Source organism: Grampus griseus (genome assembly GCF_964374135.1).
Source record: "Grampus griseus genome assembly, chromosome: 15".
Lineage (NCBI taxonomy): Eukaryota > Metazoa > Chordata > Mammalia > Artiodactyla > Delphinidae > Grampus > Grampus griseus.
This window is the reverse complement of record NC_139009.1, coordinates 37215148-37239315: the sequence shown is the minus strand read 5'-3', so window position 1 is coordinate 37239315 and position 24168 is coordinate 37215148. Positions and strand designations below refer to the sequence as shown.

The following is a 24168-nucleotide window of genomic DNA, read 5'->3' as shown; positions in this document are numbered from 1 at the left end:
GCTTAGGCCCCCACTGTCTCCGTCACTGACAGCATCAGCGCCATCCCCAGCACTCACTGTGTATGAAGGGCTCTCCTCATCATCTCACATCGTTAGCTTTTCCTCTCCTCACAGCAATCCAGTGTGGTAGATTTTATCATCCCCATTCTATGGATCAGCAGACTGAGGCTCAGAGAGAGGAGGTGACTTTCCCAAGATCCTACAGCCACAGTCAGAACCTGGCTGCATCTGATGCCACACCCCAGCCTCCAAATACCACGCCACCTCCTGCAATCCTTAACTCTTGATTCTTGGAGTCTTGGGATAAGAGGGAGAGGGGCTTTAACAGGCTGGGTTGGGGGTGATGAATGGAGAGACAGGAACTAAAACTTATTGAGAATCTGTAGTATGCAAAACATCTGAGGTTTGTAAACTAACCCTGGGGTAATTCTGTGAGCGGGTGTCCTCAACCCCATTTTCCACATAAGGAGGTCGCGGCTCCAGGAGGCTGGAAGTGAATTCCCAGGTTCACACGACTATCCTGGGACAGCAATTTTATTCCTACCCAGGCCTCTCTGGGGTGAAAGCGAGTGCCCTGTCCACTTTTCCATGCCATCACCTGGGCCAACTACTAAAAACAGGTTCCTGGACTTCTCCCATGCCCTCCAGCCCCGGGCCAGCATCCTGGCTCTCGGCGGGACCCTGCAGCCTCTCGGAGGCTAAGGGCTCTCACTCTGGCACGGACACAGGCCAGCGGGATGTCCTTACATGTCTGCAGGGACCGACTGGGCCCCATTCCTGCTCTGCCAGGTGGAAGGTGAGGACAGCCTCTCATGGTCCCCGGGGCTCTGTCTTCATGGTTCACGCTTTCAGGAGGTCCCTTGGCCAGTGGGCTGGCTTTAGGGGAAGGGGCTGCCTGTTCAGCAGGGCTCCTCCTCCGGCCGCTGAGTTGGTGAGGGTGTGAGGGTCTCAGGCCCACTTCCCAGTTTTCTCTCAGCACAGCCCAGTCATGCAGGAGCATGCAGGAAAGGCCTCCCTTGGGGGTCCCGCCATGCAGTGTGGATGGCTGGATGGAACAGATCATGAGGTTGAAAGGGGCCTCCGTGTCACCCGGCCTGAGGGCTCACCTACCTGGAAAGACTCCCCACTCTGGAGGCCTTACCTTAAAGAGGGACTTTCACACTGAAGCAAACTTGAAAAGAGAGAACACGTACACAAAGAGAAGTTTACTTGGCTGGCATTTCCCTCATTGGCTTTGGCTTTCACTGAGGACAGCTAGGCTGCTGGGGAGGCAGACCTCTCCCTCCTCTGCCGGCTTCCCCCCCATTCCAGCGCCGAAGCCCCAGGAGCCATAATCTCAGAGCCTAATGCGTTTGGGGCGGGGGAGGTGTGTGCAGGAGAGAAGCCAGGAGGGAGCAAAATACCTCCAAGATCTACAAGGTTGGATGATGCCCTTCAACCACACCAAACACATCACTTCTCTCCCCTACAGGCCCCAAGGAAGGCAAGCCCCATGGCAACACGAAAGCTAAGTGGGCTCCTTTTAATGGCAGCAAATGGTGCCGCCATTTTGGAAGCAAATCCCCAGTGGGATGGACCAGTGAATTCTACGCCTGGCGACTTTTTCCAGCATCAAAGGCCGTGGAGCCAGCCTCGCTGGCTTTTCTATTCCCCCACCTGTCCACTGCTGTATGCCCTGCTCTGAAGCCAGCCACCCCCAGAAAATGGATTTGAGCGCATGACGGCACCAGGTCTCTGGTTTGGTGTTGAGAGCACACTGCTTGTGCAACGTCAGTCGAGTATGTGGGTGGATCAAGGGTGGACGGGAGGAGCATAAAAAGGAAAGTGGAGGGGGGAGAATATACAAGATAAGACAGCTGGGAGGAAAGATGAGAAGGAAATCTTCACGCAGAAGCAAAAGCCACTGAAAAATGTCCTGGGGTGGGGTTAGTGCAAAGGGATGAGAAGCTGTAGGCGGGAAACCCAGTGGAATACTGACAGCTGGCGAGTCAGGGCAGTGGTTAGATACGGAGGCTCAGGCGCCAGGGAGCAGAAGTCTCAGCTCAGCAAACATCTCAAGAAGGCAAAGGCCTGGAGGGGACAGCAGCCAACTGAAGTATGGGATGGAACCTGCCCAGAGGCCAAATTCCAGCTACGGATCTGGACAGTGTCCTGGGTGATATCTTCAGAGGGGCGAGGCTTCCTGCAGAGGGGATGGAAATCAGGCCTGGGAGCTGTTCTCCCACCATATCCTCAGCCCCTGTGGGGGTGATCCAGGGACCCCCGCCTCCAGCTGAGCCAACCTGGGCAGAGTGTAGGCCTGCTGTGCCCACCAGCTGTGGAGGGGCTCCGTCTGTGCGGGGGAGTGGGGACGGTCAGGAGCTGTGGAAAATAGGCCACTACGTCTTGTCTCTTCGTAACTCCTAGACTGGATGACATGACCTCGCCCAGTCTCCCCCCAGCCAGACAAAACCAACTCCTTCCTGAATCAGACAGGCAGGAGGCCCCCCAGGGTGCCCAGATCCAGTAGGGCCAGCTGAGGAGTGGAGAGCAGCTACTCCGAAGGATCCTGGGCACTAGTGGTATCCTGGTGTGACGTCAGCGGGGCATGGGTAGGAAGCAAGACAAGCCCTGGAGTTCCCTCACGAGCCGCAGGACCTCGACCGAGCGCCCTGGGGCTCTTCAGCCCCATGAGACAGGAGAGTCTGTGCATCGCTTTCCTTGCTGCTAAAACTCATGCCCAGTGTCTTCTCCAGGCCACCACCAAGGTGCATGGCTGGAGATGCCTGCTCATAGACTTGTCCCCTTCCTTCTCACAGTGGCTTTCCTTTAACTCGGAGTCTGTCCCTAAGATCGAAGAAACTCACACCATCGCTGGCTGCTTGCGACCCACCATCTTGGCCACTTGTTCCCAATGTCAGGCTCCAGACCAGTTTTCTCTCCTCCCTCCGACAAAACCTTTCTTCTGCTGCTCTCCTTGGAAGGCATCTGATGTGTCCTCAAGTTATGTGATACCCGAAGCCCACGGGAAGCCTGTCCTGTGTTGGAACTCCCTGCCCCGTGAACAGAAGATGACTTCTGTGGAGACATACCTCAGCTTCCCAGTGTCTCTCCAATGACCTCTTGTGTGTGGCCATCTATTCTGTCTGGGGGTGAGGCTGACCCTGCTTTTGGAGCACAGAGCCATGTTCACCCCTGGCATCTGAGCCAGGCAGTCCCACACCCCTGTGGTGAGTCCTGAGATGGTTAGAGGGGGTGATGGCTCATAAACACCTGTGTGAGTTTTCACATGGGCCTTACGGGGCTTTTAGGGATGAGAAACACAGTATGTCCGCCACTGCAGTGGGCTTTAATTCAACTTAAAATCTGTTTCTGTGGTACACAAGCCCACAGATGGCTCAGGGTGGTGTCACGAACATGTTTCAGAAACGCGTTTCCATTTAAGGGTCAGATTTGGGACACCTTTCCAACCTGCTGACTAGATGAAGACTGTTCTTTTCTTTTCCGATTTTAGTATTTCTCTGGAGAGAAATCTCTAGTCCCAAGGATATAGCTGTGATCAGAGATCTAAATAACCTGAATACTTCTTGAATGACCTACAGCCGAGAACTCAGCATGGATCAACATTACTCAGCTCCAAATGCGACCAGAAACACCTCTTGTACACACACATAACACAAAGTTTCCCTTCTTACCCTTCCTTTGGATGTTCTAATTCTCTCCTCCAAACTGAATTCACACCAACCAAATAAACGCCCTGACCCCCAACAGTGCTGAGGATGACTCTGGAGGTCTGTGGGGGGCGAGGAGGAACACGCACAGAGGATGACTTCCAAGGCAATGATGGACTCAGTCTTTAGGAACGCTAAGACAGCTCTGAACTCGGTGGGAGCTCCTGGACGGCCCCTCGAAGCCTACTTGAGCCCCTCAGCGAAGGAAGCCAGCAGAGTCCTGCCCTCTGGTCCCAGGCTGGGGACCCGGTGGGAGGCCCTGGGAAGGGAAGTGCAGGGCCCTTGTGCTCTAGGTAGAGAGGTAGTCCCACCTGACCCACAGGATGGGCTTCTACTGCTGGTTCCTGGGGGGCCGTCACCCCCTGACTGCAGGAGCACCTGCACCTCTGGCCAGGGGCAGCTCTAGGATAGCGGACTGGGTCACCTGCTCGGCCTCCTGGTTCACGCTTCATTCCTCCCCCTTCCTCTGTCTGGTTCCTTGCCCATCCTGCAGGTCCACAGACATCTCGCACTTGTCCTTCCTGCCCTCCCCGTACTCCAGGGAAGCCAGCGACTGCTCAAAGTGTCACTCCGCTCAGGTCTGCATTTTCACTGGGCTCAGAGTTCAGACTGGAGGCTGGAAGCCCCACTGAGGAGCCCCTGGCATTGCTAGGGCTTTGGGAAGAGCTCCTGGAGACCAGAGCCACTCGGGTCTTTGGCCATCTCAGAGGAATCACCTGCACTGGATCTGAGTGATGATCTGCCACTATTCTACCCCAGTGAGAGACCCTCCTCTGCGAATCCATCCTTTAGAGCTTCCTTGCGCCTTTTATCACAAAGAGCTTCCCGAATTCCTTGCTTCCCTGTGGCCTCTCGGCAAAGTCTGCCTCTGCCCCACCCAGGGCCCCTCTTCCCTTCACACGCTTTGCTGATGGTCCCCTGGCGCTTGTCCCCTCCAGGCTGCATCCCTGGGAGAAAGCTGCTCCTCAAGTCCTCCCCCTCCCCCCCCACAAGGCTAGTGTCCAGTCCTTTTGTTGAGCTGGTGTCTAGACTGGAGTCCAGGTCATCTTGCAGACCTGCACTGGCCGATTGGTCCCTGCTCTCGTCCCAGGTTCCTGCTTGTTGGGCCTGGATTCCTTACTCAGTTCTACGTCTCAATTTTCTTTGGGTTGATTAAGTTAGATTGAACCTAAAATAACATCTCACCCTCAGATCTGAGTCTTTGGTTTCTCCTCCTCTGCCTGGCCTCTGGTTTCCTGCTTCCCCTCACTTTGTCTGGGGAACCTTGTCAGCTCATCTTGTCCTTAAAGGCCACCTTCAGAGACCCTCGGGATGGGGTGGGGCGGCCTTCAGGCAGGCTGGTACACGCGGTGAGCCCTGTCCTGAGCCCACAGCATGGGCTTTTGGCGTGACAGGCCCCAGAACTGTGGGTGATGCTAGCAAAGAAAGAAGGTAAAGCTGAACTTAGCCCGCTCCAGGCTGTGTGCCAGCCAGTGAAGATCATGAGCACCCAAGAAGGAAGCCGACGAGGAATGGAGACAGGACTGAGTGTCCAGGGCCCGTTCACCTGCCATGCTCGCATCTGGCTGAGGCCTGGACCACACCCTTCAGCTGAGAGCTACCCCCGACGTGAAACATTTCTGAGAAGCACCGCACTCTCAACCCCTGCCCCCCAGAAAATGTCTTGGAATACAGTAGATTTCCTCTCTGATGATTCCCTAAGCACAGAAGGGTCTTTTCTGTACTTGCAAGTGAGGAAGAAGGGGTCCTCTGACAGAATGTGGGGTGACTGAGGGCCGAATGGATAATCTCAGGTCTTCCCTGCCCGAGACCCCAGCCCCACGACTCTGGGGCTCTGCCCTATAACTTCCTATGTTACACACCCTCCCTTGCCCCCAGGACGCTACCCAGCTGGCTACCCAAAGTTTCAGTCTAAATGACTGACTCCTTGGGCTAGGATCCAACAGAGATAAGAATTTCCCCTCCCCCCACACACAAACACACACATGCACACGCATGCACACCCACACCCACACTCTCTCTCTAAGTTTAAGGAGAGCACCGCCGGCCCTCTCCCCTTCCAGCAGAAGGTCACTGCCACAACACGGTCTCTGAGTTAAGCCCGGAATCGACAGGCCTATTCCTTTTTCCAACCTCTGAGCTTCAAACACCTTTTATTGCACCCTCCTCCGACTGGCATGAGCACAACAGGCCCAAGAACCTGGAAGGAGTGTGTGCTGAGGCTGGAGTGAAGGCAGAAGGGAGAGTGGATCAGAGAGGGCAGAGATGTGGCCTAAAGAAACAGCGTCTTATAGAGCCAGCACCCATGGGCAGCCCGGGGGACAGTCTTCTGCAAACGGCCATCTCTGAGCCTCAGCTTCACGCTCTGTGCTCGCTCCACAGAATGACTGCAACCATTAGTTACTTAACATTTTTCTTTAAATTGACTCATTTAAAAAAAACCTTATCTATAAGGAAAACTTATATTGCTACCACACATGGAAAACCAGTATCATCTATAATTTTTGATCAAGATAAATAAAATTTGATTAAGCTACAAAAGGTTCTTCTGTGTCCCATATAAATCATCACCTTGGTTACCGCTACCGGTTATGTGTTTTCGACAGTAAACTCCCAGGCCCGAGGAGACTCTCTTTTAGGGGGCCTCTTGGCGACCTCCTGCCCTTGTCATCTTGGCTGTAAAATGTGCCCGGACCCCCGTCTCTGCGCATGGGAGCCAGGCCCGCCCGCGCCGCGGAACGAGCTCACGGCCTACTTACAATTCGAGGTTTGAAGGGTGGCTTGATCTTCTTCTGCTCCAGGAGCAGCCAGTCGATCTCCTTGAAGAACGGGTGCTGCTTGATGGCATCCTCGCCGTTCTGCGCCGCCACACAGCCCAGGCGCTTGTGAGGGTTCTTGGTCATGAACTGCGGGCATGAGGAGAGAGATGGAATCAGTGACAAAGGCCCGGCAGGCACAGGCTGTGAGGGGAAGACGGAACTCAGCCAAGGCAGCATCTTTAGCGTCACCTCCCAAGCCCACTTTCTACATTTTCGGGGGCTCTGCCCCTCAGGGTGCTCTTTCATTCTTACACAGAACTTACTGTGCGCCAGCCACCGTGCTACACGTAGTATTACATATACACGCATTGATTCATTTCATCCAGCGTGACCCTCTGAGGTACTATCATGATCCCTACTTTATAAGTGAGGTAGCTGGGGCACAGAGAAGTTAATTAACTTGGCCAAGGTCAAACAGCCAGCAAGGTATCAAGTCAGGATTAGGAGCTCAGACTCTCTGACCCTCTGATTCCCCCTCAGATTCTCAAGTCTTCTCATCAGGGAGACTGAGGTCTGATAAACTCACACTGAGAGGTCAGCAGTCCTTTTTGAGGGAAGGAAAGAAAATCAGATATTCATGTAAAGGTCAATTATCAAAGGCACCTCCTCCTCTTTCCTTTTCCTGGACCCAGGCCCTCCTACTTTTTAAAAAAATTTGACTTTGTAATCTCTAGCACAAACCCCCACATAGATTAACAGATAAAAAACAAGAAAAAGAAAGGCTTACTTCTTCTCAATGCCTGTCTGTAAAAAACACATTGATGTGTTTTGTACTTTTTGGCTGGTGTCTTGTGACCTCACACACTCAGGTGAAATGATTATTCCTGTTAAATGAGTCAGTCCTGATGGCAAATGTTAATTTCACTGAGCAGACGTATAGTAACATAACCTTGAAACAAATTAGTGCTGGTAGGTGGAAATATTTCTGATAGCCACCCAGAATAAAGGTAGGGGTGTGTGTGTGCATGTGTGTCAGAGACTGAGTATTATATTTCATGGGGTGAAGGCTGAAAGTTTAGATTTAAACAAAGGAACCTAAGAGGACAAATTATAATCCAAAGGGATAAATCTATAATGACAGCATTTTAGGCTTCATCAGCAAGGGAGGTTCTCCTGGGCAGTAGGAGCCTCCTCCTGCCTCCTGCCTGGCACCCCTGAAAGGCAGGGGAGCCACGGACGAGAGAGTGAGGAGTTAGGAATGGTGCCAACACACTTCATCCTTCTAATCGAACAGCTGGCAGAGGTCACCCCTGCTTACCCACCCCTGATTCCTATCGCCCACAGGATAAAGTCCATACCTCTTAGTTTGGCACACACAAACTACTCAGTCTGTAGCCAGTCTCTCTTGCTCGCCTACTGCATCCTTTACTTGCCTGGTCCAAGGCCCCTCTCTAGCCTCTAACTATCCTCTAAGAAATAGTCAAAATGCTGCCTCCTCTGTGAAGCCTCCCCAGATTCACTCTGTGGACATCTAAGACACCATGCTTCTCGTTTATTTAAATTATAATTTGTCTAAACATCTCTTCTCCTTGGTGAGCTCTATGATATAGGAATCAGTTCTATCTTCCCAGCATCTGGCTCAGTGCCTGGCTCCCACTGTGCACTCAGTACTCTGAGATGAGTGAACAGCGGGTTGAAGCCTGGGCCTCAGGGCACAGTGCTGAGGAAGGGAGGCAGCAGGAATGCCATTACTGTTGCACAGGTTGTGCACTGCATAACTCTCTGGTGCAAATGGCCTTCTGGAGAGTTCTGTGTGTAGGCAGCAGCCCTCAGAGACACAGATCAGTGGCCAGAGTCATGGAAAACCTGGCCTGGCCCTAGAATCAGGTGACAATGTGAGGAAGTGAAGTGTTCCAAGGCCAAGGGAGTAGAAGACTTCTCCTTGCTCCCTCAGCTCTTCCTGTCCTCCCACTTCTGGGAGGGGAAGTATCAGGGCTACGGATAAACATACAGGTTTTAGCGTCTCGGGAAGCTGACCCCGAGCCACAGGCTCTTCTCTTTTCCCAGAGACTTCACCCTCACCAACCAGCTGACACAGGCGTGACCTCTTCTGAATCTCTGTGCTAATGACATTTTGGACTGGACACTTCTCTGTTTGGGGGCTGTCCTGTGCAGTACAGGAAGTTTAGCAGCACCCCTGGGCTTTACCTCCTAGATGCCAATAGCACCCCTCCCCTCCACGTTGTAACAACTAAAACCATCTCCAGACGTTGCCAGATGTCTCTGGGGGATGATGGGGGACACAATCACCCCTAGCTGAAGACCACTGCTCTAGGTCATCCATAATGAAAGGGCCCACCTCGGGTGCCAGCAGGGGGCTCACAGGGAAATGCGTCAGGCTGGTGTTCAGGGCCCAGGGTGAGTGACCAGCTCTGCTGGGGGTGTTCTGGCCGCCTCAGGTGCTGCAGGTTTTTCCTTAGCCAGCACCTGGTATAGCGTCTGGCACATCCTAGATGCCCAATAAATACGTGTTGAATAAATGAATGAGGGAATGAGCAGACTCCGTTTGCTTCCTTCACTGCTCTTATCCCAATTGTGACCACACGTGGATGTGTTTTTTACTTATTGCCCACCTTCTCCTGCTGGACCACAATCTCCACAAGGCAGGGATGACGGCTGTTACACTCACCAGTGCTTACTCACATCTAGCACAATGCCCCGCACGCCGGAAACACTCAACAAACGGTCGTTCGTTGAATCAGTGAATGGGAGGGAGGGAGGGAGGGAAAGAGAAAGAGATGCAGAAGGGAGGAAAGAAATGAGGTGAGGGAAAGAAGGGAAGAGGAAGGCAAAAATGAACTGCAGAAAGAAGCAACATGTTCCGCTGTGGCATTTTCCAAAACATGATTGATACATGTCCCCTGCCAGATGCCTGCGAAATGATTTTAGGTCATTTTTACCATTTTCATGGGATAATCTATGTTAATTAATTATGACAAGTGATACTCTTTCCATTTATGATAGCTATATAACATTTCTTTATAAAATACATATAATTAGGTAGATTTGGGGACTCGATTGAAAAAACAAAACTAAATCACGGTAGAGCGGGTATCTGGATGTGGCAAATTCCATGACTGAGGCACGCCAGCTCTGAACTGTGGGGCATTCTGATGGGCGAAAGGAGCCAGGACCGGAAGTCAAGATTCCTGGGCTGTCATGGCCTCAGTCCAGCGGGGTGACCGTTCCCAGGTAAGCTGGTCTGCTTACCTTCCGTGCACCTCAGCTCCCCCAGCATTCCAAGGGGGACAGGTAACTTCACTTACTTGCCACAGTACAAGTGTCTTACAATGCAGCAACGGGTATGCTGAGAACGTACTAAGCACTGTCACCTGTGAGGGACTATTTGCTGGCGGGGGGTGGGGGGGGCAGTCTCTCTATTACATCTGGATCCAGCGTGGCCACAGGGATCTTGAGTGGACGCATCGTTTTTGATCAGCGATGCTGTCGCGGACACAGGTGCGCAATGCCTCCCTTCCCTCCCCCACTGCAGGCCCTGGAGGAAGACAGGCCATGGGTGCAGGTAAGGAAGGAGGGTCCAGCCCCCAGAGTGCAAGCAGCAGGGGTGACCCCAGTGGAGCAGGGGTTGGCTCTGACCCCTCTACAGCACTGGAGGACCCAGGTGCATGGAGCCTTCCTCGGGAAACACAGACATGGTGTCCCTTTCCCACAACAACAGTAATTTGTCCCAGACCCCATTTCTGGCAGGAGCGGGTGCAGTGGGCCTGAGCTCCCAGCAGTGACTGCTCTCCGCCCCTTCTGTTCAGCAGTGAGCAGAGGTGGGACAGAGAGAGAGAGAGAGAGAGAGAGAGAGAGAGAGAGAGAGAGAGAGAGAGAGAGAGAGAAAGGAGGAGGGGGCGGGGAGAGAGAGAGAGAGAGAAAGGAGGAGTGGGCGGGGAGAGAGAGAGGTGGGAAAGCCAGGGGAACAGAAGGTGGGTGAGGGCCAGTGACTCACAGCTTTCAGGATGCTGACGGCCTCCTTGCTGAGCCAGACCGGGTAGAGCACGTCGTCATGGAGGATGGACTCAAACAGATCATCCTCGTTGTCGGCCTCGAAGGGGGGCTGACCAGCCATCATCTCGTACATCAGCACCCCCAGGGCCCACCAGTCCACCGAGGGGCCATACTCCAACTCCTGCAGGATCTGTTTGGGAGACGGGCAACGTCAGGGTCCACCGAAAGCTGCCCTCCGTGGCTACACCTGCGCCACCAGCGCCCGTGGGAAGACGCGCGTCTCTATTTCCAGCTTGCTCCTTTGTAGGGCGGAGCTGCCTTACATAAAATTAGGTTCTAAATCAGCAAGTTGAGTGAAAATTGAGTTTGGGAGGTACCATGTTGGGGGCCAGCTTTCAAAAACCAATACCCACAGTCTGTCTTCCAGGGGGAGCAGACTGCTTCTTTGCCTGAGCACCAGATGAAGTTCCTGACTTGAACTGAGGGCCACGTAAAAAGCTGTGCACATTTTTGACACTAAAATTGGGGTGAGTGCGTGCAGCAAATTTGGGGCTCCCATTGCATGCTCAGCCCAGGGCATGGCTCACTGAGTGGAACGGTGAGCGGAATCTTAGTCCTCTTTAAATGGTGACAATGTTGAATTTAAGGAGGCCTGTGCTCTTGGAAAAGAAACTAGAGTTAATAAATTTCCCCACCCACATGTGTTCTAATCATACAGGACCACTATGCTCTTGCATATTCTGAGAAAAGACCCATGACTTTCCTACAGCTCGATGATGAATCCTTGTTTTCTTGCCTCTATAACGCCCCAGACCCCCGTCTTTTTTTTTTTTTTTTTGCAGTACGCGGGCCTCTCACTGCTGTGGCCTCTCCCGTTGCGGAGCACAGGCTCCGGACGCGCAGGCTCAGCGGCCATGGCTCACGGGCCCAGCCACTCCGCGGCATGTGGGATCTTCCCGGACCGGGGCACGAACCCGTGTCCCCTGCATCGGCAGGCGGACTCTCGACCACTGCGCCACCGGGGAAGCCCCAGACCCGCTTCTTTTTATTTGAGGTGTTCCATAAACATTCTCCCTATTCCAAGATCTCAAATCAAATCCTCTCCTTGGTTGTCTGGTGCATTTTATCTTTGACGGTGGCCATTTTTCTTATCTACGTTCTCTGCCTCTCTTTTCTCTCTCTGACCAAGTGTGTGGAGTCAAAGTCACTTAGGTTACATGCACGTATGACAGGATGCTGAATACTCAACACCATGGGCTTCCTGCAGAACGGTGTGTAAGAACTGCAGTTTTACAAACAGAATCAGAATGTCAGTGCACAAGAGGAATTCTACTCTGAGTCAAGAAGCCGCAGAACTTTTGGAAAAGCAAGTAACTGCCCCATCCCAATTTTTCTTCAGCACTGGCCATGTGCCGGAAGGAGATGGAAGATCAACCAGGTTGCATCCAGTTTCACTCCAAGTCTGGCATTAGATTTCTGGGTGATCTCAAGCCAGTCACTTGACTTCCTCATGTATCAGATGAGGCTCAGATTCTCAGCTTAACCTCACAAGATTAATTAAGGTGGAAGATTTTGAAAACCGACTGCAAACTACAAAGCTCTATATAATTACAAGGTGGTACTAAATCCAGTTTTTCTTCTATAAGGTTTGGTCTCCACGTTTATATAGAATGTAGCAGGTCACTGATGTGTGTTTGGCTCAGAGCAGAAATAATGCTCAGTCAGAGCAAGACCAGGCGTGGTACTGCCCAGAGACAGGCGGGTGGGCGGGAGGACATCTCTGGCCGCTCTCAGCGCTGTCATTCTATAAAGAACTCCAAAAGGTGAAGGCTGTGGAGAAGCACGGCTGGAGTGCAGGTACCCAAGGGGGGTGTATTTTGAGGACTCCCCCCCAAGTAGGCAAAGGCCATTCCAGCTTGCAGGTAACTTCTCAGGTAACTCGTTACAGAACAAGGCTCCAGCTCAGATTCCAAGATGGAAGAGGAGGCTGAACCCAAGTATCTAGACTGACTGGGGTCTACTCAAAATGCCCTTCTAGACGTTGTAGATTGCTTGGGAGTAAATCAAAAGATGGGCAGAAGCATTCTGAAAACAGTAAAAACATGCACATTTTAGGACTCCTCAGAATTTAGAATGAAAAGGAATGTGAGCAAATGCAGCCAGCTTTAAATTATTTGGGGCTGGTAAAGCCGCTTGGTTAGGACCTTTGGTCTCAGCCCAGTGCTCAGCACAGGGTATCTGTAAGGTCAGAGCTACAGGCTCCACTGAGGAGCCAGTAACTCTGCTCTGTTCCAAAGGCAAAGGGAAAGCCAAAGCCCAAGACTCCCTCAACCTTGAAAGACCCAGCGGCCCAGCCTGGCTCACCGTGGTACCACCTTCAAGGTCATGGTCATCACCCATCTCCTCCAGAAGGCTTTCCCGGATTTCTCCAGCTTTTCTCCTCTCCTCTGACACCCCAAGACCCTTGCCCTAAGATCTGCCAGGCACTTTCCACATACTACCACCAGCAGTTGAGCTACTTTTTTCATGGTCAGCTGTCTCCCCAGGGCATCCATAAGCCACCAGAGGGTGGGGGCTCTATATTTTTCTGAATCTACCCCTGTGACCAGCCCAGTTCCAACACTCAGGGAGACTGGCTGGCAGGTGTGCCCACCGTGTGTATCTTCCTGGGCATGCTCCCTTCTCTCCTGGGCTCTGAGGGCCTTGGTGCTAAGGTAGCTGGGTTCTATGCCTCCTCGGTGTGGTGGGGAGGTGGCCTCCAGGTGGCCCTGCGTGTGCTCAGACAGGATGGCGCTGGGGAAACCACAGAGCAGCCCTGCCCACACTTCCTCAGGCCCCTCCAGAGTCTTCCTATTTTGGGTGGCATCTTTTCTAAAATTCCCCTTAGGCTTGGCCCTAATTATCTGTTTCCTAATCGCCTTGTCACGGATGGAGCTGGTGAGAAGGGCAAGGCTTCACATGCCATGGGGGGGCACCTGGTGCAGCGGCCAACCCCTTGATGGGTCAGAGCTGGGGTAGAAGAGCGGGCACTGGGCCTGATGACGTCAGGCACTACCCAGGGCTGGCCGCCATTTGACGGGGAGCGGGGGCTGGGCATGGAGAAAGGAGAGGGGCTGCCATGGAGGTCAGCCAAGGGCACACCGTGGGAAGAACAGCCCCAGGGCAGAGCTAATGCCTCAGAACGTGTCTCTGGTTCCGGGGTTAGCCAGGTGTCTCACAACCCCTCCTATTTGAATACAGGCTTATGCTTTCTGAAGCATTTCCATGCTCTAATCTCATTAGATTCTCAAAATAGCTTGATGAGGTGGGTAGGGCAGGAATTATTTTCCCATTTGAAAGATGAGGAACCTGAGGGTCCAAAACATTTTGCCACTTGGTCAGGATCACATGGGGGCATTAGTGGTTAAGTCGGGCCTGGAATCTCAACTCTCAGGACTGTGCTTTCCCACCCCACCGCACAACCCAACGACCACGATGACTGTGACGGAGACACCACTGACCCAGCACTTACCATGGGCCAGGCACCGTGCTAAAGGCTTTAGCGGCGTGATTTCATTTAATCTTCCCGATGACCCTTTGATAAAGGTAGCGATACCCTTATCAGCTGTAATTTGCCTACAGTAAGACCAGGGATTTCACTTCGCGTGGAGTGGCGATGCTGCAGTTGGCACAAGTGTAGAATGGGAAGGAAGAGTGTCTAGGGCCCACTCTCAACAGAGACCGGAGTTATTCATTGTGAGTTTCACCAATGGATTGCCTTTTGTGAAAGCTGTGTGGGTGTTTTGTTCATCATAAAGTGAATGTTTCTCTTGGGCCGGGTCCTTGACCAGTACACTGGGCTGCCAACCCTTTGACTCTGGCATCAATTCACAGAGGGCCTAGGACCACGCATTCTGATGATAAAGAGTGAACGAGGAAGGTGGTAGAAAAAGCAAGTCTCAATCGAGAGCTCTTGCTTGCAATGATTTCTCCTTGGAGGTTAAATTCCTAGTGTCCCTGCTAAGAGAACATACTAGCAGAGACAGACTGAAATCTCTATTCTTCAGATCTTTTAGAAGATGGAGGTTCCAGTGAGAATTTACCTATTACCATCCTTACTCTATGACCCTCCTCAGGCCTCCCCGTGTCTTGTCTGGGCTGTGGAAAGACTCTCAACCATCCTTCCCTGACCCTCTGGCTTCTGATCTACACTGCTGTTGCCTGTCTTCTTTCTGGGACAGGTCTGATGATGACCCTCCTTCTACTGGGAAACCCTAAGTGGGTCCACAGATCCTACAGAATAAAGGCCACTTTCCTTGGTCCTTTTTCGTAACCTTGTTCATTACTAAGAGCACTAAGAAATCCTCTCTTCTAGCCACACTATCTTCCTTTCTAAAAATGGCCAAGAATGTTCTCATCCCCTGGTCTTTGCTCATGTTGGAGCATCACAAGTTCTCATTCCTTTATTCATTCAACAAACCATTACTAAGAGACTGACTAGTGTGCCGGAGCTTGGGAGTACCCAGATTAGAAACATAGCCCTGCCTTAAAGCATTCAGAGCCCAGGAATACTGAGCCTCCTTGCCTGCCCCACGCCCACTCCAGTCCTTCCTGCTGTTTTCAGGAATGCTCCCCACTCCATACCACCAAAGGAAATCCTGCTGATTCTCTACAACTCAATTCATCCACCAGGTGCTCTAAGAAACCCCCCCGATCCCTGAGGTTACTGTCTTGTGTTGTGTACCTATTCATTCTGCTTAATTCATTGTTTACTTATCTGTCACTCTCTTTAGACACAAAGTCATTTTAGGAGAGCCACCAGGGTCTTAGTCAATTCTTCATCCCCACATGGCTTTGTGTCTAGCAGGTGCTCAAACAATGCCCACTGGAAGGAAATGAAATCTGGCCGTGCTAACCCCTACCCACCATGGACAATGCTTAAAGGGGATTGGTACTTCCTTCTCATCTCACATGTGTCAGAACACTCAGGACCGTTTTTATTAAGTATTTATGACAGACTGTGTCTTAAATCTGAATCCTACCACACTAGATATCTCTCAGTCTAGGCAAGACTGACCTGTAGAAACTGAAGGCAAACAAACACTTTATGATGCACAAAACACCCAAGCAACTCCCATGAAAGGCAACCTATTGGCGAGGCTCACCACGAACATCTCCGATCTCTATTAAAATGAGGCCCAGGCGCTCTCGTCTTCCGGCTCAATCCTGTGTGCCTGCCATGAGGAATCACTGCTGCACTAGAAATGGCAACTACTTCTTGGTTTCACTGTAGGCCAATTATAGCTGATAAAGCTAATCACTGCCTTTATCAATGGTTCTCCTTTATTCTGGTTGTTAAAAAAATGAAAGCAATCATACAAGTCAACAAACGTCTCTTGGTCCTAGTTTTGCTGGTAGTTCTGGACTGGGGTGAGAGGATGCTCAGGGAGGGCCTGGCCAGCTTTGGGGAATGGCCTGCCACTCTCAGTTCACCGTCATCTCCCCATCACCACCACTTCCTTATGCAGAAATCGGCAAGCCTTTTACCTTGCCTTTTCTCCCTCCTACCCGGAATCCATTCTGGTTTTCCAGAGCCTTCCCCAGCACCGCTGGATGACCCTGGCCTATGGGGATGGACTCAGGCCTCACCCCTGGCAACAGGTGGAGGCGGCCCTTTGTCCGTGGTCTCACCTCGGGAGCGATGTAGTCAGGAGTCCCGCAGAACGTGGTGGTCGTCACGCCGTTCAGAATCCCTTCCTTGCACATTCCGAAGTCGGCCAGCTTGCAATGACCTTCTGCATCCAGAAGGATGTTGTCCAGTTTCAAATCCCTGTAAGATGGGCCAGAACCACACGGTTAATGCTTCACTTATCCCAATATGACCTTTTTGAGGTGGAGAGGTATGCACATCTCAGGGAACTCTGCTACAGAAAGGAAAGTCTTCAAGGAGGCTTGATCTGCCGACAACCAACCCCAGTCCAGGGCTCCTGCCCACAACGGCCAACCCCCCAAAGTGCCCCCCATTCACTGCAGCCTGAGAGAGGAGCTTCTGTAACCTCAGGAATGTCTCAACACTGCTTTGGTTTAAAGAAGTCGGCAGCCACTTACGGAAGCCTTACTGCATGCTGAAATTCATATTATTCAGATCTTGATAAGAGAGAAAGAAGGAACTTAGGCCCCTCCCTTTATCAGTTAATCATGGGGATCAGGTGGGGGGACAAGACTGACACCCATTGGCACCAATGAAGCACATTGAACCACATAAGAACCAGGCGCTGCTTTACAGGACACGGACTATGTGAGCTGCTGTGTTCTGGGGGCAGCGGGGGAGGGAGACCATTGATGGCTGGCGCAGGCAGGGAGGGCTCCCAGGAAACTGACTCAAGAGAAGCTTGGCTAGGTGGTAAGGTTTGGACAGAGCATGAAGAGAAAAGGTGGGAGGGAGGGGAAGGCCAACACAGTACATGCAAAAGGCAGTGAAGAGACCAGAGAACTGAGTCCCAGTAAATGGTGAGGCAAGGCAGACATGTTGAAACCAAACCCGAAGAGCCCAGAACGCCAGGAAGGGGGGTCTGAAATTCATGCTGAGGGGCCGAGGGTAACTGAAGCCCCAGCCTGCACAAGCGCGCACGACACATTTGCAAGATCAGTCTCTTAGGGGCAAGAAGGCCAAGCAGGGGAAGGGTCTGGGTGCAGGAAGGAAGGCCCATTGGCTGCAATAACCAGGCCCCATAGAGCTGGGTGGTTCTCAGGCCTCAGCCAGTGCAGCTTCCATATGGCCTATTTTACAGTTTGGGTTTCCCCTAAGATCTCGTATAGAATCTAGGGTTCTGGATAAGAATTCCCCTAGCAAGTCTGCAAATTCCAGACCTGTCCCATATAAAGACCTAGATGGAGGTCCTCACCCTGGGTCTCCCTCAGCAGTCACTCTGGGGTGGGGGGGCCTTGCAAAGAAGGCCGACTGCCCGGCACACAGAGCAAGAGGGGCCTTTCTCACAAGCCTGCTGGCGTCTGGACTTGAACTCCGGCCACCGTCAGGAATCCAGGCCCGAGTGCAAAGGTGGGGCAGGAAACACTCTAAGGCCAGCCTGTCTTGCACCCGTGGCCCCATTTCCTCATACAGCTGGGACTTCTTGAGAAAAGAGAAAGCACGTAAAACGTGCTGCTCTAAGCAAATGCTTGCGGGCTACAGAAAGAAGAGCGCGCCCGGGCCCTTGGGACCAGGGCTCCCCGAGTCCCTACCCTGGCCACCGTGTGTGGTCAAGGCTCCGCTCTGGCTGGGGTAGGGGAGCAGTGAGGGGAGCATGACTCGGGTGCAGGCGGCCTGGGTTGCAATCACTACTGGGGTGTGGTCCTGGTGCAGTCACCTTGCTGGCCTGTAACCCCATGTGCTGGCGTGAAGGGTTACTGTGATGAGGTGTGTGAAAGAGCCGGTCTTTGATACCCTAACACCCGCCTCCTTCATGAGGAAACTGAGAGGGAGCCGGGTTTCCTGCTAACGTTTGAGTGGCTGAGAGGCTGATCCACGGCCCTGCTGAGTTAGGGCCCCTTACACGCTCTCCAGTCTATAGAGTTGCCTTTCCAAGACCTACCCTTGCCCACCATGATCACCATGGCAACACCCACGCTAACGGTAACGACAACCTGCGGAAAGCACCTGGTAGTCTACAAACCACATTCGTATTCTGAACAACCCTGAGAGCGAGGAAGAGCACACTCTGCACGACGGCGTCAGAAACAAGCACAGGGAGACTGGAAGAGGGCAAGTGACCTCCGTAAGGTGGCACGGTGCTGGTGGGACTGTGACCTGAGCTCAGGTCCCTGGCTCTGAAGGCTGGCATCGCTGCCTCCGTGTACTACACTCCCCTACATTCCTGCCTTCTCAGTGGTGGATGACTTTCAGTGCCAGTCACCAACCCCCAAAATATAAAGGACCCCGCATGCCATCGCTCAAGCACTCTCTTTTAAAGCCTTTGTTATGTCATAGGAAGGACTCGTTCTCATTTGTACGAATGGAATAGATTTCAGAAGATTCTGAGCCAACCCGAACCTTGCCCTTGTGCTGAAAATTGCGACTCAGCGTTTCCGGCCCATCAGGCTCAGCCTTTCCTTCTGCTCGGGGGGCTCCTACTCAGAGCAAGAGAAGGTGGACCACCTAGTTTCTCCCCACCTCCTGCTCTTCTCTGCCTGCCCTGGCCCAGGTGCACACCATCCCTGGGCTCCCTGCCCCTCTGCTCCCTGGAGAGAGAAGTCACTCCTGCTGAAGGCCCAGGGCGGCCACCAGGGCCGAGCATGTTTTGCAGCAGCTGCCCCTCTGCTGTGGCGAAGGGAGGCCCCAGGCCAAAGCATTTCTTCCCACTGTCCTGTCGATGATGCCTGACATCTTCCTTGGAGTCCCCCTCCACTGCCTGTATTTATCTAAACTCCAACTCCCCATGGGAATCCAAGTCCCAAGGAAGAGTTAGTGATTTATGTTCCTTTCCTTTTGTAACAGGAAAGATTAGCACAGCTTGAAAGACCCCTGGGGGCCAGGAAGGCTGCTACTGCAACTTTATTTCTCTGGGCGTCTTCAGTTTCATTTTAAAAAGAAAAATACTCATACCACAGAGACCAAATTTGTCTTGTCCCGGGCTCTAAGTGAGTTCCTGAGTGGGGTTTCAGGGGATGGGAGCGCTCAGGGAAGCCCAGGGCCATGCTTGCTCAGGTGGAGAATGAGAGAGGAGAGAGAATGCCCTTCCCTGCAAGGGAGAGGGGATGGAGCCTGCAGAGAGAAGGTGGTATCCCCGAAGCTCTGCTAGCGGCACAGCTGGCTGAGGGCGGTGGTCCCCTCATGATTTCCCTCCCCTTCTCCTACCAGACACCCCTTTCCCCTCTTGTGTATCCTCTTGGTCACACTTTATACGTAAAAAAGAAAATGTGAATGTACATTCATTTCCTCCCGTTTAACTGAATGCAAGCTTGTTATATGCACTCATTCATACCTTATATTTTCTACTTATATATTGGCTATATTGGAGATCTTTCTGTCTCGACACATGAAGAGTCTCCTAATTCATTTTTATGGCTGTATGATACTCCACCGTATTTTGGGGGGGGCCATTTAAGATGCTTCTAATATTGTGCTATTATAAATAGTGCTGCTGTGATTAAGTTTGTACATAATGACATCTTGTGCATATATGAAAGTAATTGTACACATATCCTAGAAATTTCTGAGTCAAATAGTAAAAAATGTGGATTTTGATTAATGTTGTCAAACTGCCCTCCTTAGAGGTTGAACAGTTTACATCTCCATAAGCATATATGATAGTCCCTGCTTGCTACCATGGTGTGTTACCAAGTGTCTGGTAGTCTGATAGGTAAAAATAGTATTTCAGTATATCCCTAGGTTTCTCTGTTAAGTTTGGGCATTTTTTCCTATATTTAAAAGTGATCTGTATTTTTTTTTCTGTGAACTGTTACCTATTTTCCTTTGGTGGTGTTTGATTTTTATTGATTGTTAGGAGTTCTTTCTATATTAGGAAACAACCTTTGTGTGGGCTAAGAATTGCAAATACTTGTCTCAGTTTACTCTCTGACTTCTGACATTGCTTATGCTGGTTTCTGCCAGGCCAATCTTATTTCTTTTGATGTAACTGAATTGATGTTTAATTTTACGGTTTTTGGAGTTTATGTTTTCATTTGAAAGTCTTTGTTTTACCCATTTCAAAGTTATAAAAGCATTCTCCCAAGGTTTCTCACTGGTACTTTTAGGCTTTCATTTTATAAACGTTAAGTCTTTGATATAATTGGAATTTGTCCTGATAAAAGGTGTGAAGTATAGATCCATCTTTCTTGAAGAAAGATCCAAGTTTCCAGACTTCTAGTAAGTTGCCCCAATCCAATATGTTAAATACTTCATCTTTTCCTCATTGATTGAAATACCACCTTTAATAAATACTGGTATTAAATGTCCATATATATTTGGATTTATTTCTGTACCCTTCACTCTATAACATTGGTCCGTACCATACTTTTTAAATTATTGTAGGTTTAAAATATGTTTTAATAGCCAGCAGGACTGGTCCCCTTCTTCTTCTTTTTCAAAATTTCCTGGCTACTCTTGCATATTTATTTTTCCATACAAACTTTAGAATCATCTGTCTAGTTAAAAAAAAATTCCTAGTGATGTTTTTTATTGGAAACGTGTTTAAAGTTATAAATTAACTCAAGGAGAATTGATCTTTCTATGATGTTGAGTCTTCCTATTCAATAACACTGTTTGTTTTTCCATTTGTTCAAATCTTGCCTGTGTCCTATAGGAGCATTTTAAAGTTCTCTCCTATAGATCTTGTAGTACACTTTTGTTATATTTCATGGCAGCCTGCCGGTTGTCCCAATATTCATTCTCCCTTTCTCCTTAGTGAGAGAATGTTGATTTCTTTTAAGCCATGCACATAGTGATGCAGCTATAAACTAGAATTCAAAGCCTTCTTTAGAGCTGGGCGTGGTTATGTGACTAAGTTCTAGCCAATCAGATGTGTCGAAGTCTCCTTGAAAGGAAGAGCCTTACACTTCTGCTTTCCTTCCTCTATCCTATTGCCTGAATGAGGATGTAATGCCTGGAGTCCTAGCAGCCACCTTCGACCATAAAGATAAGGACCACGTCCCAGGAATGGACTACCTATACTTCCAGATAACATTCATAAGAAAAAGAAAAACCTGTACTTTATTTAAAGGACTGTTGTCTGGGTTTCATGTGTTAACTGCAACTGAATCTACTTCTAAATAATCCAAGTTATTATTTTATATTTCACATTCCTATTGTAAATAGGAGCTTTCCTTCCATTCCATTTTCTATCTTGTTACACACGTTTGTACTATTGATTTCTGCTAACCATTCTGTGCCCTGCTGCTACACTGAATCATCTTTATTTTTGTAAAGGAGTTTTTCCAGTTGATTCTCCTGGATTTTCCGTATCATGTGTAATCAGTGATCATTTTGACCTCCTCCTTTTCAGGGATTATATTGCTAACTTATTTCTTCTGTCTGATTGTGTTGACTAGAACCTTGAGAACAGTACTGAAGAATAACGGTGAGAGTGAGCACCTTTGGTAGTCCCTGATCTTAGGGGGTGGGGCTCCCAGAATTTGGTCCTCAGGCAGAATACCTTTATTATAGCCCCTGTCACGTGGCACCTGGATCGAAGGCTTCCTTACTGTACTTTCTCCACGAGGCTGAGGATTGTGAGAACTTCCATGGAACCTCCCTGACTCCCCGAGCTGCCAGATGTCCAAATGGGCTGTGTGGGGGCTGGAGAGAAGCGGGTAAGGAGCAGGTCATATGCCCTGTCCCTCTGGTCCAGGGTTTCTCACCCTTGGCACGTGGAGCTGGACTGGCCTTTGGGCTGGATAACTCTTTGTAGTGGGGAGCTGTCCTGTGCACCGTAGGATGTTTAGTAGCATCCCTGGTCTCTACACACTAGATGCTCTTAGCAATCCCCAACCAAACTGTGACAACCAGAAACGGCTCCAGACATGGCCAAACGTCTCTTTGCAGGACCTCTGGCAGACAGCTACTTCTCTGATATAAGTCTTAACAGTGATCAAAGCTCCAAGATGGCCTAACCCAGATCATTAAGCCAAACAGGGATTTGGGAGCCATGCACTGGCTATCAGGAAAGGGTGCAACTGCCTACAGTATCCTCTGCCATTTTATCCTAGGAGACAAGAACCCTGACACACCAACCCTGCTGACATCTGCTATCATCAACCACCTTTTTTTTTTTTTTTTTTTTTTTTTTGCGGTACGCGGGCCTCTCACTGCTGTGGCCTCTCCCGTTACGGAGCACAGGCTCCGGACGCGCAGGCTCAGCGGCCATGGCTCACAGGCCCAGCCACTTCGCGGCATGTAGGATCTTCCCAGACCGGGGCACGAACCCGTGTCCCCTGCATCGGCAGGCGGACTCTCAACCACTGCGCCACCAGGGAAGTCCCATCAACCACCTTTTTAAATGTATGAAGAAATGGAGGCTCACTTGCCCAAGGCAAGGCAAGTCACTTGCCCAAGGTCACAGGGCTGGTAAGAAGCAGCACTGAGCTGACTCCACACAGCTGCCCGTGATCACCTTACACCAAATGGAAGGCCCGTGAGCTGGAAATCTCCATCTGCTGATTGGACCCAAATTCCTTTGGGCTGGATAAGGAAGGCTTCGTGGTGAGAAGGGGAATACAGAGGCCAAGAGGTCACAGTGGCTGACAGGGAAGGACTGATTTAGATGCAGGATGGTATGACCAAGGCTCCCTTGGGGCAGGAGCACAGATCTCTTCCAGAAACTCAAAAGGCACCAAGAAAAATTCCCTAAACAACATACCTTTAAAAAAAACATTCTGTTAAAACCTATGGGGGTAGGGGTGAGACCTTGCAGTTGGTTTTAAGGAGGGAAAAAAAAATGCTTTTCTTCTACGACCAACTGCACTGCTTTATTGGGCTGGAAAATGGGAAAGGGATCTGTGAGTGAAAGCAAAGATCCCTAAAGTGAGTTTACTGTGAGCTGGGGAAGAAATGGTCTTGTCCTGAGGATAAGTAAGGTGTACAGAAGGTCTTCATATCAGGGACATCTGTTACAGATGGGCCGAAATCTGCAGTAGATCAAATTACACTTTTGCTTTTAACAAAAATTTACTTTTAACATGACATGGAATCAGCTATTGCTATCTCTAGAAATGTGTCCACGACAATTTGAAATACATATTTTGGCTCCTAAGAATTGTACGCCCCTGCCCCCCACGGTTATCTATGCACTTAGTGGCTATGTCTAAGACGTAGGTGCCTCTATGTTTTGATCTGAGATGCTGGTGGGGGGTGGGGGTCCCCCAACTTGTCTCTTCCTGATAGGCAGTGAGGCAGTTCTGAATCTGAATCCTAACTTGGCTACTTTCGAGCTGGATGATGTTCAGCTGGTCCAAAATATCATTGGGACTCAGTTTTCTTATCTGTAAAATGGGACGAATACTGCCACGGTTGACTGATGTAACTGACATGAAAGCTCTAGCACAGTGCCTGAGACATGGCAGTTACCCCAGAAAGTCTGTCCTCTCCAGGGATCTCTAACGGTCACTTCTTAAAATACACCTGCCACGTGAGGGCAAGTCACTAGAATTTTTGAAAAATACTTATTACCTCTTACTGTGTATAAGCCACTGAGAGAGACACTGTGGGATGAAAAATAGGAAGCATATGCAACTGAAATATATGAAAGAAAGTGATGACTGATACTTAAATGAAACAGACAGACACAGATAGAGACTGAAACTTTCAGTCCAGTCCAGTGAGAAAAATCACAGATTCCTTTCCACTGGGCCTGGGGAATGACAGCTGATGGGAACACCTAGAGCCCCAGGGGAGAAAACAACTGGGTGGGAGGTAGGGAGTGGGGGGTGGGGTGGGGCAATACAGGTGTTTCTAATCAGGATTGCTGTGACAGCTTCCAGACCCTTAGTTAGCAAACTTCTCAGGACCTGGATGCCATGCTGGGAATGGGGCCTGAAGGGTTGCTGTGGTTGCAGCTGTAACCTGTCCCTAAGCTCCAGGCTTACACACCTTAAGGCTATCACATGCCTTATCTCTCTTACCACGCAGCCCTGGCAATGAGTAGCATCATCCCCAATTTACAGAAGAACCTGGAGGGAAATAAAGCCTAGGGAGGTGAGCTGGGGCCTGCACT

At 50.6% G+C, this 24168-nt stretch overlaps 1 protein-coding gene across 1 annotated transcript in view; it reads right to left on the bottom strand.

The window, feature by feature from the left end:
• Positions 1–24168, bottom strand: part of PRKCE (protein kinase C epsilon) — a gene marked incomplete at its 5' end in the record, with an annotated part of 508578 nt that overhangs the window by 19919 nt on the left and 464491 nt on the right. The window contains 3 exons of the mRNA XM_082672441.1: positions 6470–6616; positions 10485–10673; positions 16154–16292. Coding sequence (XP_082528567.1) covers positions 6470–6616; positions 10485–10673; positions 16154–16292 — 475 coding nt within the window. The remainder of the gene's footprint in view (positions 1–6469; positions 6617–10484; positions 10674–16153; positions 16293–24168) is intronic.